General features: G+C 41.0%; 1 protein-coding gene across 2 annotated transcripts in view; it reads right to left on the reverse strand.

Moving 5' to 3' along the window:
- Positions 1-285: 285 nt before the first annotated feature.
- The window catches only part of SPOCK1 (SPARC (osteonectin), cwcv and kazal like domains proteoglycan 1), a 510,780-nt gene continuing 495,232 nt past the window's right edge, over positions 286-15,833 (reverse strand). For both annotated transcript variants that reach the window (XM_042984416.1, XM_042984423.1), the window contains 4 exons: positions 12,119-12,340; positions 6,549-6,611; positions 1,036-1,173; positions 286-568 (listed from right to left, as the gene is read on the reverse strand). In XM_042984416.1, the coding sequence (XP_042840350.1) occupies positions 378-568; positions 1,036-1,173; positions 6,549-6,611; positions 12,119-12,340 (614 nt within the window). In that variant the 3' untranslated portion in view covers positions 286-377. The remainder of the gene's footprint in view (positions 569-1,035; positions 1,174-6,548; positions 6,612-12,118; positions 12,341-15,833) is intronic.

Here is a 15,833-nt window from a genome sequence, read left to right on the forward strand (position 1 = left end):
ACCATGCTGGAATAACCACTGGTGTGGGTAATCAAAAAGCATCTTTGACGTTTACAAGGTGGGGGCTCCCTGCACTGTCAGAATCCCACATAAATCACATGCTTGGTGCAAAAATCTCACGGGAGGGAAGGGGGCTCGAATTCAGCCAGCCATTCCCCTGTCTAAAAAACAAAACACAACACCCTTTTTCCCACACAAGCGTATGCAAAACCAGAATGCTCTGGGGACAAGAAGTGGTCTCCCAAACCTCGGGTCGGGTACAGAGAGCAACAATGGAGAAGAGGCCTTGGTGCTGCGGAGTCTTATTAGATACAAACGCAGGAGTAGGAAGTGACTTGCAATTCTGTGTGCACCTCGTGTCCTCTTCCCGGTGGGGACTACCATATGTACCCGACCTCGTCCTCTTTGTCGTCATCCTCGTCCTCATCATCCTCTGTCACTGCCCGGGTGTGCACCCTCAGCTTGCCCAATCTGTCCTTTGGTCCCAGCTCCCGTTCATCCTCCAGGTCATCTAGGAGGACCACAGAGCCACCACTGCCAAAATCCCCTGAAGTTTCCTGCTCCTCTTCTGAAATATTAAGAAGGAAGACAAGATGGAGGATTAGTTTCTCTTTATACCTTATGACCATAAGAATGGTTCCTTCGCATGTGACTCAACTGTAGGGAAAAACCATGCAATTCACTCTCTGAATACTGGGGCCTCTCAGCCTGGAGGGACCACAAGCTTTGGGGGCCCCCAGAATTCTTGAGATGCTTCTACCTTCTGGGGTAGAACTGTGGGAGGTTTATCGAAGTCCCTCTCTGCCTGCGACAGTTCCTGACTGTGACAAAATGTTACCCAATCTCCTGCTCATGGTGAGTCCCTGCCACTCTGGAAGCTAGCTACGCATAATCACGTGTGCTTTATTCACGTCACCATTGTAAACTTGTTCGCTGTAGACCACAGATAGGTCTTGAAATTTCCCTGCCCAGGTCTTTATTCAGTCAGGACGTGCAAGTCGTCATTGTGGGGCTGATGCAGAAGACCTTACTCACCACAGCTCACGGTGCCCTGTTTCCTGGAGCCAGCCAGCTCGTTTCCGTATTTATCCACACACCAGCACTGCCCTGTGCTCCCGTGGCACTGCGTGGCTTTGTAATATCCCTCCTCATTACACCGAGGTATGAATGCTCCTGAGGGAATAAAAGGTCCAATTTGAATCAGAGGTGCCCTGATACTCGGGGTTAATGCCCTCCAAGACAGAGAAGAGGGCTAACCTATCAGACCGGGTACTTCTTGCAGAGCTAGCAGGGGAGAATGGGGCCGTTGGTTATGACTTACTCAAGATGACAAGTCCCTGGGTTTGCTCAAGGTTAGACAGGATCCCTTCTTTGATGGGTTCTTATTTTTCCCCTTTAAATGGCGAATGGGTCCTACTCTTAGGACTGGTTAATATTTTTTCAGTTTTACTGAGATAGAATTGATGGGCAGCCTTGTGGAATGTCAACTGTAGGGCCAAATTTGACTCACATATACTGGGACATGATTACCACTGTAAGTTTAATTAACATCCATCATCTCAATGATTTAAAAAAAAAGATGTTTTTCCCTTGTGATGAGAACTCTTAGGATTTACTATTAACAACTTTCCTATGTACCACACAGCAAAGTTGACTAGAGTCCTCATGCTGTACATTAAATTCCTAGTACTTATACGCCTTTCAACTGGAAGTTTGTACCTTTTGATCACCTTTCTCCAGTTCCCCCCCTCTCTACTCCCTACCGCTGGGGACTACCAGCCTGATGTCTTTTTCTATGAGTTTTTGTTGTAAACCTTTTTGGTTTATTTTTAGAGAGAGAGAGAGTGCGTGTGTACACGTGAACAGGGGAAGGGCAGAGACAGGGAGACAGTGTGGAGCCTCTGACAGCAGAGAACCCAGTGTGGGGCTGGAACTCACGGAATCACAAGATCATGACCTGAGCCAAAGACGCTTAACCGACTGAGCCACCCCGGTGCCCCTGAGATTTTTAGATTCCACATATAGGTGAGATCATACAGTATTTGTCTGACTTACTTCACTTAGCATTATTTCTTCAGGGTCCATCTTTGTTGTCACAATGGGCAAGACTTCCTTCTCTTATGGTATACAATATTGTGTATACACACGCACCAATGTCTTTATTCAGTAATCCGTTGATGGACACCTCTGTTGTTTCTGTATCTTGGCTACTATAAATAATGCTGAAGTGAACATAAGGGTACATATATCTCTTCGACAGAATGTTATTTCCTTGGGATATATTCTGAGAAGTTGAATTGCTGGATTGTATGGCAGTAGTATTTTAAAATTTTTCATGAACCTCCATACTGCTTTCCATAGCGGCTGGACCAATTTACATTCCCACCATCAGCGCACAATGCTTCCCTTTCTCCATGTCCTTACTAGCACTTGTTGTGTCTGGTCATTTTGATGACAGCCATTCTAACAGGTGTGAGGTGATATCTCACTTTGGTTTCGATAAGCATTTCCCTGATGATTAATAACGTTGAGCATCTTTTCACGTACCTGTTGGCCATCTGTATGTTTTCTTTAGGATGATGTCTATTTAGATCTTCTACCCATCTTTAAATCAGGTTTTTGGTTTTGGTTTGTTTTGCTACTGAGTTGAGTTCTTTATACATTTTGGGTATTAATCCCTTATCAGATATATGGTTTGCAAATGTTATTCTTCATTCTGTAGGTTTTCTGATAATTTCGCTGTGCAGAAGCTTTTAAGTTTGACGCAGTCCCACTTTTTTTTTTTTAATTTAGTGGCTCGTGCTTCAGGTGTCCTATAAAAAATATCATTGCTGAGGCTTATGTCAAGAATCTTTTTCCCCTATGTTTTCTTCTAGGAGTTTTATGGTTTCCAGTCTTGCATTTAAGTCTTTAATCCATTTTGAGTTAATTTTTGTGAGGGGTATAAGATAGAGATCTAGTTTCAGTCTTTTACATGTGAATATTCAATCTTCCAAGCACCGTTTATTAAAGAGACTAATAGTAGACCTATATACTTGTGTTTATTTTTGGTTCCCTTGATCTTTGTGTCTGTTATTATGCCATCATGCTGCTTTGATGATTACAGCTTCATAACGTAGCTTGGAATCAGCAAGTGTAATGTCTCCTACTTTGTTCTTAGGATTGCTTTGGCTATCTGGGGTCTTTTGTGATTCCATATGAACTTTAGGATTGTTATTTCTATTTCTGCAGAACATACCAGTGGACTTTTGATAGGGATAGCAATTAAATTGTAGATGGTTTTGGGTGATATGGACATTTTAACAATATTAATTCTTCCACTCCATGAACATGGGATTCCTTTCCATTTATTTGTGTTGTCTTTGATTTCTTTCATCAGCGTCATATAGTTTTTAGTATATACATCTTTCACCTCCTTGGCTGAAACATATCTGCAAATAAGGAAAATTGTACTTTTTTCCAACTTGGATGCCTTTTGTTTCTTTGTCTTGACTGACTGTGCTGCATAGGACTTCCAGTAGTATGTTGAATAGGAGTGGTAAGAGTGCCACTTTGTCTCGTTTCTGATATTAGAGGAAAAGATTTCAACCTTTCACTGTTGAATATGATGTTGGTTGTCTTATGTGGCATTTATTGTGTTGAGGTTTTTTTCCTTTTATACCTAATTTGTGGAGAGTTTTTAAAAACCATGAATGGATGCTGGATTTTGTCAAGTGAATTTTCTGCATCTATTCAGATATCACCTTGTATTAATATATCATATTGGTTGATTTGTGTATTTTGAACCATCCTTGCATCGCAGCATTAAATCCCATTTGATCCTTTTAATGCACTGTTGGATTTCGTTTACTAGTATTTTATTGGGAACTTTTGTATGTGTATTTAAGATACTGGCCTGTTTTTTTCTTGTAGGGTCCTTTCTGATTTTGCCATTGGGATAATGCTGGCCTCAAAAATGAGCTTGGGAGTGTTTCCTCTTCTTTGATCTTTTTTGGAAGAGTTGAAGAAGGTGTGGTGGTGTTAATTCTTTAAATGTTCACTAAAATTCACCAGTGAAGCCATTTGGTCCTGGGCTTTTCTTTTTGGGGACATTTTTGATTAGTAATTCAATCTCCTTACTAGTAATTGGGATATTGTTTTCCTGGAGTAAATACTACTTGGCCATGATACATTGTTATTGGAATACTACTGACTGAATTTACTGATCCTTTTGCATCTGTGTTACTAGGCGATTCACTAAGTGATAAAACTGTATGCCTCTATTTCTAATTTTTTTATCATGGCACCCAATTCATGAAATGATTCAGGTGTTTTTCTTGCCTCCTCTAGACATTTTGAATACATTTTCTTCTGTGAAAGACGTACTCATAAAAATATTTTGGGCCTGTTTTGGGGGGCAGTGAGGTTAGCATTTTGATTTTCAGGAATGTCATGGTTTTTCATACAGGTGGGTCTTCTGTTTCTCTTCCTTGTACAAGTGTGGTAACTCACAGTACTTGTTTCAACAAGGTTTTCAAGATTCTGTAAGTTGGCTTATAGCAGTGGTTGTCAAAGTGTGGTCCCAGGACCAGCACCTGCATCATTACCTGGAAACATCTTAGAAAAGCATGTACGTGGGCCCTATCCCACCCAGATCTACTGAATCAGAAACTGTGTTTTAGTAAACCCTCCAAGTGATTCCAATACATGCTGAAGTTTTAAAACAACAAATTTACAGTACTGTCCTGTATGTGAAGTTACATTCCCACTTACAAGTTCATAACAGTAGTTGAATGGCTTTCATATTGCCAAAGATTTGTCTATTTCATTGTTTTCTACTTTAGTCTTGGTCATTTTTTTGACTTGAAAGGTTAGTGTTTGTTTTTTCATAAATCCATTTGAAGCTATGAATATTCCTCTGTTTTTAGTTGCTTCCCTCTGATTTTGACCCACAAACCTCATTGTCCTTCAATCCTAAAAGTAGTTTTAATTTCACTTTTGATTATTTATACTCCACGATGTATGGTCTATTTTGTTTTTAATTTGAATGCCCGTGAAAACACATTAGGAGATATCCCCATGCAGGAAATGATGTGTAAGAAGGTCAATGGTATTTTTATGAGTCAGCCAGAGTAATCTCTCTATGTGGGGAGATGTGATAAAGCAAGCTTGAAAACTAGGTGAGATTCAAGGTAGGACAAAGGTAGGCGTTTCATTGGTGTGAGCTAGGGAAAATGGAAGATGAGACGTTTTATCTCAGACTACATGCCTTATAAATGTCTCATTCATTATTAATGAAGGGGTAAGAAGATATCCATAGCCAATGAAAATAAAATTTAAAAACTAGATTTATACTAATTCTTTAACTACCTGTGGACCTTAGGCATATCACTCAAACGCCTGAATAACCTCCTACATGGAGAAATCAGATTAGTGAGCACAAGCCCTTGCACTGGACAGACCTATGGAAGTTGCCTTCAGATCAGAATGATACCTTTGTCTTTTTTAGAACCTAGGTCCACATAGGTCAAAGTCACAACTTTGGGGTTCTTCCTGAGTCGAACGGGGCATTATCAGAAGTGGGAGGTCTGAGGCAACCCAAAAATCAGTAGAGGAGGAACTACCTGAGTTCACGGACTACTTAGACAATCTGTAAAATCAAAACAAAACAAAACTTGCCCATTTCTTCAAGTACACAGGTGCATGTTTGAAATGGCAAGATGCTTAAGGGATGCACCTGCTTCTTAATGCTTAACAAGAAAAATTGTGAATTATTGTGTATTATATTGCCGCTGTCAGCTCTCTTTTTAAAAAGCAAGTAAACCAACCCAGACTCCTTTTTTGACAAATATATGAGGTTTACCAGTCTCTGAAATGGCCTGGTCTGAATGCCATGACGACCCCTTAGTGCTGGAGAAAGAGGATATGCAGCTGAAAGGGAACACTTCAACAAGCCAGCATTTGTTACCTTTACCTCCAGCCACAGACGGGCATGTCAGGGAAAAGCACAGTTAACATTCAGACAGAGAGGAGAAATGTGCACTATTTAAACAGATTTATGCTTTCCTCCAGGGATTATTATGCACATGAATCCAAAAAACACATTTAAACACACCCAAGCCTTTGAAACCGATCTGATAAATATAGAAGAGGCTACAGCTCATCTTCTTCCCTGAATGGACAATTTGGTCTGGGGAATAATTCATAGACGTTACTGCTTGAACTAGGAAGGAACACTTTCATGCTCCATTCAAGAGAGATTCTTGGGAGAAGAGAAAGCCGAGGTTTACTGGAGCCCCAAGTAAGGGAGGAGCGGGCAGTGGAGACGGTGTTGGATTCCCACCCTTGCAGCCCTGCCCACTAGTCCTGGGCTAATGGACTAGGCAGCATTTCTCAAACAGCTCACCTATCCTCAGACTACGTCCAGCCAGCTGTCTGGGGATGAAGCGAGGCATTTCTTTCAGGAAACACTGTTACCTAATGGAATAACCATTGCTGTGGCTCAACATTACACGAGACATGGTTGGTTTAATTAGTTGTTCAAACGAGTGACAAGAAATTGTACTTACCCAACAGGCTCTTCCCCTTGCTCAGCTTCTGAATCCTGTTCATTTCATTCTGGCAAGGGAGACCTGAAAAATAATTTATGAAAGTCAGTTTCCAGATGGTGCAGGACATAATCTCTAATGATTGGCTTCACTCATGAAGTGAAATGTACACAATGACACACCTGGGACTGGAATGACTCCATATGCTGTTATTAAACAGCACAACAAATTCAGGCCATTAGTGTTACTAATCAAAAAAAAAAAAAAAAACCCTTACATCATGAGGTACTTAAATAGTATTTGGGGGCTACTTGCATTGTATAGTAATTTTTCTTCCTGCCACCAACTCAGGCAAATGCCACGTGCTTCTAGGTGATCTGGTAATAGACATTTTAATCAGCTGAGAACGAGGATCACAGCATCCTCGTGGTTAAGTGTTGCGAATCCACAGACGGGAGCAACTCACCAATACTTAATCTAACCCAGGTCTTGCTACAGGAGAGAAAGAGGATGAGAATAGCTACTTCAGACTTACATAGGCCTCAAGGAACAACTGTAAAATTATACAAACTTTGAAGCTATGTAAGAGATAGAGAGTAGCAGTGAGAATAGAAAAGTGAAACGTTAACTCACTCTCAGCCTCCAAGTCCTCAATTATAAGACACCTGTTGCCATGAGTGAGCACAAAACTCAGTTCTCAAGGGAAGGACTGATAGAGTGGGAGCTGCATGGCCAAACAGTGTGCAGTTCTGTCTCCCAAGAGAAGAACTTATTCCATTCCAAGCCTAAAGAAAGATGGCTTCACCAGTTCTTGAGTCACCGTGACTTGCCTTGGCAGACCGCGTGGCTCTGGAAGACTGTGATACGTGCTCATGGGCCTCGAGCCAAGGGCAGAAGTATTCTGAGTCTCAGAACATTTACTACAGGCCCCAGACTTGCTTGGACAGAAGTAGCGTAAGTACCTGACCACCTTCTTAACATCTTTTACCCTGTGGAGTGCACGATGCCACCCGGTCTCGTTGCTGGTTCCCTAAGAAAAACTAATACGCTTTATTTACCCCTGGGTTTAAGGTGCTTTCAGAGTGCAGGAGAAAGATACCAACTGAAAACAACAAAGAAAAAGGGAAACAGATTCCATGTTTGATGAAGTAAAGCATTTACTATGACAAATAAGGGGCACTTAATGAATTCTTAGAATGTACCAGACAATGTTCTAGAATTTTGTCTTCATCTTTACAACAATCCCATAAAGTAGGGACCAATATTCTTCCTATTTTACCACCGGAAAGCTCATCTTTGTGCAAAAACCGTAGGCATTTAGAAGACTTCCTGAAGAATGCAAAAGTCGCCCACATTCATAGAAACACTGTGTCAGGGAGTTCCTCAAATGGTCCGATGGTAATTGTAAAAATTTTACTTCTCTTCCAGCAAGGAAACATGAATCAGGCTGAGACCTACTAAAAAGTACTGCAAGAAAACCAAACTCCACATGAAGAATTCTAACAGAAAACGCTGGCTTCTGAGCAAATGAAAATAGTTACCCAAGACTTAAGTAGTCAAGGGTTCTAATGAAAAAGACACTTGGGGTGACTCAGTCGGTTAAGGGTCTGACTCTCGATCTCAGCTCATGTCTGTTGCGGCCCCTCACTGGGCTCCATGCTGGGTGTAGAGTCCACTTGAAAAAAAAAAAGCACCACACAGACAGGACACTCCAGTTCAATGCAGATACAAAGGCTCAAAGACATAAGCGACACAGAAGAAAATTAAACACTGAAATAAATGAAGGCTATATCTGAAGCAACAAAACTGATGTGCAACATGTATATAACTGATGCTCCTGAGCAGAGACTAATCAAATGGAACCAAATGTTTAATTCCAGAGCTCAAAAATGCATGACATAGGGGTGCCTGGGTGGCTCAGTCAGTAAGCATCCGACTTCAGCTCAGGTCATGATCTCACGGTTCGTGAGTTCAAGCCCCGCATCAGGCTCCGTGCTGACAGCTCAGAGCCTGGAGCCTGCTTCGAATTCTGTGTCTCCCTCTCTCTCTGCCCCATCCCCATTCATGCTCTGTCTCTCTCTGTCTTAAAAAAATAAATAAAATATTTTAAAAATTTTTTAAAAATGCATGACATATCTCAGGAAAGTGTTACGGACTGAGCAAAAACTGAGACATGTCCTACGAAATTCATGTCCTTAAAGGGGAACAAAAATTAGTATGGGTTCATATTATTCTATAGCTAAACCCAGTACTAGGAGAGTAAGTTTAATCTTGGCATCTTTGTTTCTGTATAAAGAAAATACCAATATTTACAGATATTCAAGTGCTAACTCAAGGAATACAATTCCAGTGAGAATTTTTGAAGAAACTTCAAAAACTCAAACATAATACTAAAGAAAAATATCGAAACCAGTCAATAAATAATCCTACCACATGGAAAATTTTAAAGTGCTCTCTCAAAATTTTCTTGGACCAAAGAGGCATTTAGAGCCTTTATTGTAGGACATCTACACATTAATCATAGTAAAAAAAAAAAAAAAAAAAAATCCTCACATACGTAATACCTATGGTCTATAGCTAAAAGGGTGCTTTGGAGGAAAATTTTAGCCTTGAGTACATGCATTAATCAACAGGAAATAATGAGGAAATGTGGGGGTCAAACAGAACTCCCAGGGCTGGTTCTGGGTCAAGGAGGAAGGTGGTAGAAACCCAACAAAAATAACCTAACTTAATAAAAGGAGAGAGGCGCACCTGGGTGGATCAGTTAAGCATCTGACTCTTGATTTTGGCTCAGGTCATGATCTCAGTGTTGTGAGATCAAGCCCCATATAGGGCTCTGTGCTGGGTGTGGAACCTGCCTGGAATTCTCTCTCTCCCACAAAAAATAAAGAAATAATGAGAGAAATACACAAAATGACTAACAAACAAAACAAAACAAAAAAAAAATGTACAACAAAATGACTTCTGTTGTAGTTTGATCAACTTCTCCTGGATACCATAATGTGCCACATAATGGGGTTCTGGCCTCCTTCAGCAGTTGCTGAAAGGGCAGCAAATCCAGGGACATCCACACAGCGTGGTGACCAGCTTTGTCCCTTGATAAAGGCAGTAACCTCACTCTCAGGGTCCTGGCATTACACCTCCAAGAAGCACTAACACGGAGGCTTTGCTTACTTAGGCTAAGCCTGAACCCTGGCTGAAGGTTACATGATTTTATATGGACTCAAGCCCAAAGCTATCATTAAACTTAGAACTCAATCACTCCAAGTATTTCTATTAAAGTAAGAACATGGCTATTATTTAACACAAATTTGAAGTATTAGCTGATGTGATTAGAAAAGAGAGGGGAGGTATAAAAAGAAAAAAGAAAAAAATTATCACTATTTGCAGAGGTTATGATTGCACACCTCAAAAATCAAAGGAAACCAACCAGAATAATTATTATAAACAAAATGAGAATTTAGTCAGGTGGGTGCGAACAAGATTAATACTGAAACCACCAGCAGTGAGGAACTATAATGGGAAAAAAAATCAATTTCCTTTACAAGGGCAATAAATAGACGGGAAGTACAGTATCTATGAGAATAAAACTTAAAAATGTAACTCCAGGGGCACCTGGTTGGCTCAGTTAGGTGTCCAGCTCTTGATTTTGGCTCAGGTCATGATCTCACAGTTTTTGGGTTCGAGCCCTGCGATGGGTTCTGTGCTGACATTGCAGAGCCCTCTTGGAATTCTCTCTGCCCCTCCCCCACATGTGTGTGTGCGCGCGCTCTCTCTAAATAAAAACCATTAAAAAAAATATAACTCCATTGGTTGATAGATGCTGTTCTACAATAAAAGGATTCTAGATGGAAGAAGAGACGTATAAATATAAAGTAGTATTATATACAATAGAGGAAGCATTCAGATGAGAGGAGGAGGATAGGTTAGTCAATACGTGACAAAAAGGTAACTGAACAACCATTTCCAGGAGTGGGGAGAGGGGCTGGGACCCTCTCTGACCATACACCAAAAAAACCAAAAGTGATACAAGATTTCAATAAACAACCAACCAACCAAAATGTGCTGAAGAAAACACAAACACAAGAGAATCATGCACCTTCAAATACTGAAGGTATTTGGTACCTTTACCTAAGGTACCCAAAGGTACACGTTACCTTTCTAGACTTAATGTAAGCCTTATGGTTGCTAAAAAACCATAAAAGATGGAGAAATTTTACACTCTTAAATTGAAAAATTTCTTCCTAAAAAAATGAACCAAGTCAAATTTGGGGAAAAATATATTTGCAATATATGTGACTTCAACAGTGCTAATGTCCTTCATTGAGAAAAAAAATTCCTAGAAACATACCAAAAATGTACAAAAAATAGGAATTTCTCAAACACGAAGGTGTTCAATCTAAGTTATAAGAGAAATGAAATGAGACCCATGAAGAAATGTAACAGCTTGTCCCCTAACTTGGCAGTGACCACAAGGTTTGGCTCCACCATGGGTAACTAGGTATTCTTGGAGAGCGTAAACATGGGTACAATGTTTTTGGAAGGCAAATTGGAAATACGGCTTAAATTTAAAAATGCACATGCCCTGTGACCAGTAATTCTTGTAATTCTGTAAACATGTACGTGAACGTAACACCACCTGCCCTTTTTTAACGCCCACATTTTCTGCTCTGGGGGTGCATCGATTCTGAATACACGCAGGCATACACACATGTATAATTTAAATACTATAATACTCATGACCATCTCCCTTTCCTGGGCAGAGGTTCTGACAGCCATGCTTGCAGAGTACCCATGATACCTGATTCATGCGGAGGCATATTTTCCTGGGACTTGGGAATGGAATTCAAATACAAGCCAGTGTCTGCGAGCTGCCGTTGGCCACACTTGGGCACAACCCCAGGAAGCTAAGGCAGAAGAAGTAAAGCTAGACTATGTGGCTTCTCCAGCAGACTCAGGGCTCCTGCCCCTAGATTCCTGAGAGTCTGTAGGGGGACTCTCTTGTCTGACTTTCCAACAAATTAGAGATACTCCTGTATTCTTTCCACATATTCCTCAAATAGTGCGTCTTTCTGGAGTTAGTAGGAGTTTATAACCGAAATCTCCTTGTCTACAAGATTCAGTATAAATCTGTATTTACCCCAGAGAAAAGGACAAGGGGCTTTCTCTAAGGGGAACACGGAGAACTCATGTGACAATGGGAATTATGATTCTCTCACATTTGTACAGTATTTCTCACAATAAGGTTCTCACAGTGACCTTGGGAATTATATAGCAAAGGTTTCGACACCCATTTGACAGATGAAAAAATCGAGGCACAATATGGTCAGGAGATCATCCCAGAGAGTGACTGAAGTAATGGACTCTACCATTATGCTCTTGAATTTTCTGATATACCATGAGAAGAGTGGAAATAAAATAGAAGAAAAGAGCCTTTGGGTCTGCCATTATCAGATGAATGCTCTACTCTCTACTTGTGTTCTTCTGCCTGCTGATCTCCACCCAGGGCTCTCCCCAGTATGTGATATGTGGGCCTTCCTTGCCCAGTGTGGCTGCCCTGAACTTGGGACCCCGCCTCTCTCCCGCCTTACCTCCAGGCTTCTGGAAACAGTAGCACCACTCATTGTTGGAGAGCTTGCCATCCTTGAATGAGTCACAGGAGTTGAAGAGAGGTTTGATACAGGGCTCATACTTATCCAGGTAGATGGCATTGATCTCTGAGTGGTCAAGAAGGAGGTCATAGTTCATATCTAACTTGTTAAACATCCAGCCCAGAGAGTCCTTGCAGATGGGCAGGATGCTGGTGTCAAATCCTGCAGAGAGAAGGGCACATCTCAGTGGCCACCCAGCCTAGATCTTCCCATCCCAAGAAGAGGCCCAGGGCCCACCCCACCTACAACCTCCCCTGAGACTATTTCCCTCCATGGGTGGGTCTCAGGGGCACACTACTAGAAGACACTGTTGTTTGGGGGTTTTAAATAAGATAGTTAAAAATGCTCTTAAACAGAAGTCAGCATCTGAGGAAAATATGTTTCAAAGGGAACAAGTCCCCCGTACTAATTTATGTGTGATGTAAATAAGAATTTACATTTACTAGACTTGCTTAAAACAGGGTATGCCCAAAAGGAAGAGTACAAACATGGTGCAGAAAAGAAAAAACCTATAATTCTGCAAAGTATACTTTTATATTTAGGGGGAAAATATGTGAAGAACCAAAACAAAAGAAACTATTGCAAAAAAAAAAGATGATGGCAGTGAAATGAAACTATATAGCACAATCCAGAAGCACTGATTATGTCCCAAAGGACTGTTAAATCCAAGCCGTTTGAACATTAATGGGAAAACAAGCCAGGTACCTGCTTCTGTTCCCTATTCTTCTTTTCTGCAGTCCCCTCAAGAGATACATGATATGGAATCCAAATTGAGTCAGACAATAATTTCTTTCTTATTTCCCTGGGGGAGGGGGGGTAGTTTTCTTAAAGAATTACTTGTTTCCACAATGGAAACTGTATGCCCTAGAATAATAACACTTTGCTTAACACTCAGGATATTGAATCTACTGTAGACAACCCCCAGAGAAGGCATGCCCCAAATCTAAAATTGGTCTTTCTGTCAGAATCAAAAGCACTATGCAATTTCAAGTCATTCCATAAGCTGGATTTCTAGAAGTGGTCTTACATTCCCAGGAAAAATTATGAAAAAAGTTCATTTTTGTGTTATTTAAGGTATTCCTCTAAGCACCTTATTCTTAAGCATCTCATTCAACCCTTCTAATAGGCCTATAAAATGGTATATCCTCTCTACTTTACAGATGGAAGAAAAAAAGCTCAAGGCTTAAGCTACTTGCTCAAGGTCATATAATTGTGGAGCTGGGCTTCAAACACAGGTGGCCCAGCCCTGAGTCTGCATTCTCTGTCCCTCTTCTCCCAGGGCTGCCTCTACTTCATGTGATGCTCCTACCCTGAGGACCTCTAGTTGGCTTGGGTGCCATGCTTGAGGACGGGCAGGGCAAGGGAGTGATACGGTGACTACAACTGAGATCCTGATGGCGTTGGCCACCCATTCCCTGCGCATCAGGTTTCTATGTGCATTACCAACCCCTGCCTGCAGAATATGAAATGTAGCAAAATGCACCCACCTTTGTGAAAGCCTTATTTTTTACAAAGAGGTCTTCCCTGTCTAGGAAACAGTAAAGTAAGTACAGCACCCCTACCTCTGAGCTCTCACGAACACTCTGCTTCCCCTTACTGTCAGTGAATATCCATTAGATGCTAAGCTCCTTGAGGGCAAAGACTGCTTTGTTCCCTTCAGTAGCCTCCACCAGTGCAGGCACATAGTAAGTTCTCAGTAAAAGTATTTACTGAGAGAAGTTCTTTAGCTACTGCAGAGTTTACTCCTTTAGACATAGAAGTCAATTTTTAAATTTAGTCCTATTGATATCTTAGAACGTGTCTTAGAAAACATCCCCCTTTTTAAGAGACATTAGGGGACATAATGTGGCCTCTTCTTTGAAGGTCATGATTGAACAGTCTCTATGATGAGGATGTCCTTAGGGCTACTGAGTAAAGCAAGATCATTAACTCTGACACTAAATGGCTCCACAGTTATATATAGAATATTGTATGTAATATGCATCAACATTATAGGATATTAGTATTTTAATACATGGGAAAGAGGGGCTCACTGCTGAATGACCACCAAAGAGAAGTGCCAAACCGGTTGGACAGTGGGTCAAGTCCACTCCATAGCCATTGGGAAGATACTAGAGAAAAGATACCCACACCTGGTATTGAGGAATGAAGAGGGAAAGACAGCAGCCCTTCTAGTTCACCCCAAGCATATGGGACTTATGAGGTTCCATGGTTTCCTCTTCAGAAGTCCTGAACTGATAAAAACATCTCTCCCTCTTGCAGCCTTGTGGTTCCTCAAGACTCGCTTCACTGCCACTGCTTCAGGACATCAAGCCTAAGAGCCTCTTCCGGGACTCAATTTGCTTCTGGCCAAGGGCAGGTCTTTTGCCAGCTCCCTAGCTGTCTATAGAAGGAGTCTCCTGGGACTGGAGGCTGCAAGGAGCAGTTCTCCTCACATCAATCTGCTCTTCATTGAAAGGTTATTCAGAAAGCCCAAGGGCCCAGCTGCTCCTCGTGGATCCCAGGGAAAGGTTCTTTTAGACCATCTGTGCATTAATTGTCCACTAACTCTCAAGGAAGCCTCCGGCAGGAATGGAAAAAAACACTCTTCCTTCCTCTTTCCCACAGACTCAGCCACCTGAAATCACTCTTTGGACACTTCAGTGTTTACTTCTCAGAAATGATCATTCCCTTAAAATAAAAGATCCAAACTAGTTAAACAAGTGTCCTCTATGTCAGTATTCTCTACCAGTATCTACAGCTATGAACGGCAAAGAATAACCAAAAATGAAGGTGATCGTTCTGATTTTGGCCAAAGACCAGATGCTGATTAAGCTTTGGATCCCAACAGTTGCAAAACTCCACGTATGGGAACACGTGTGTTATTGAGGAAGACATTCTGAGCCAACTGGCCACAGTGTGAAGAAGCCTACCCCTAATGCCCTTTGAGTTCAAGGCAGCAAGAGAGTCCATCAAGGTACAAAGATGCGGACCCATTCTGAGTTTTCTCTGTAGCTTATGATGACGCTCTGAATACAGGCTCTGCAAATTCACTGGTGGGGAGGGGGAACCCTTGCCTGGGAGTTTCTATGGAAAACAAAATGCAGTCTAACGTTCACAAAGATAAGTTATCAAAGATGTGTGATACATATGTGTTGCTTATAATAGCTGAACATTAGGAGCAACGTTAACACTCCAAAATAGAGGTCTAATTACGTAAATTGTATCTATAACTTGGGAATCTATGTAGCTATTAGAAAGTGTAATAGTACTCAACAACATAGGAGGTCATAGTATGCTGCTAAGTGATAAAAGCTCATAAAACAACCTGTGAAGTGTGTGTGTATATACATATACAGACACCTAGATTTTCTTCTCTATGGCAAGGAAAATAAATAGAAGTCTATGCCACAACATGCTAACAGTTGTTAAAATGGTGGATTTTTGTATTTTTATACACACTTAATATATTTTCCAAAATCTCTATACTTAAAGTATTATAATTTTGTGGCCAAACTTTAAAACATATAAGATGTTACAGAGAGGAGGGGGAAATGCTTTGGAATAAAGTAAATACCTGAAGTTGCTTTGTACATTTCACTTAATGTTTCTGTGATTACTCTAAAAAACTGTTAAGTCAATACTATCTAGTAACTAAGGGAATGTGATATTTAAA

The sequence above is a fragment of the Panthera tigris genome, chromosome A1 (genome assembly GCF_018350195.1).
Source record: "Panthera tigris isolate Pti1 chromosome A1, P.tigris_Pti1_mat1.1, whole genome shotgun sequence".
Lineage (NCBI taxonomy): Eukaryota > Metazoa > Chordata > Mammalia > Carnivora > Felidae > Panthera > Panthera tigris.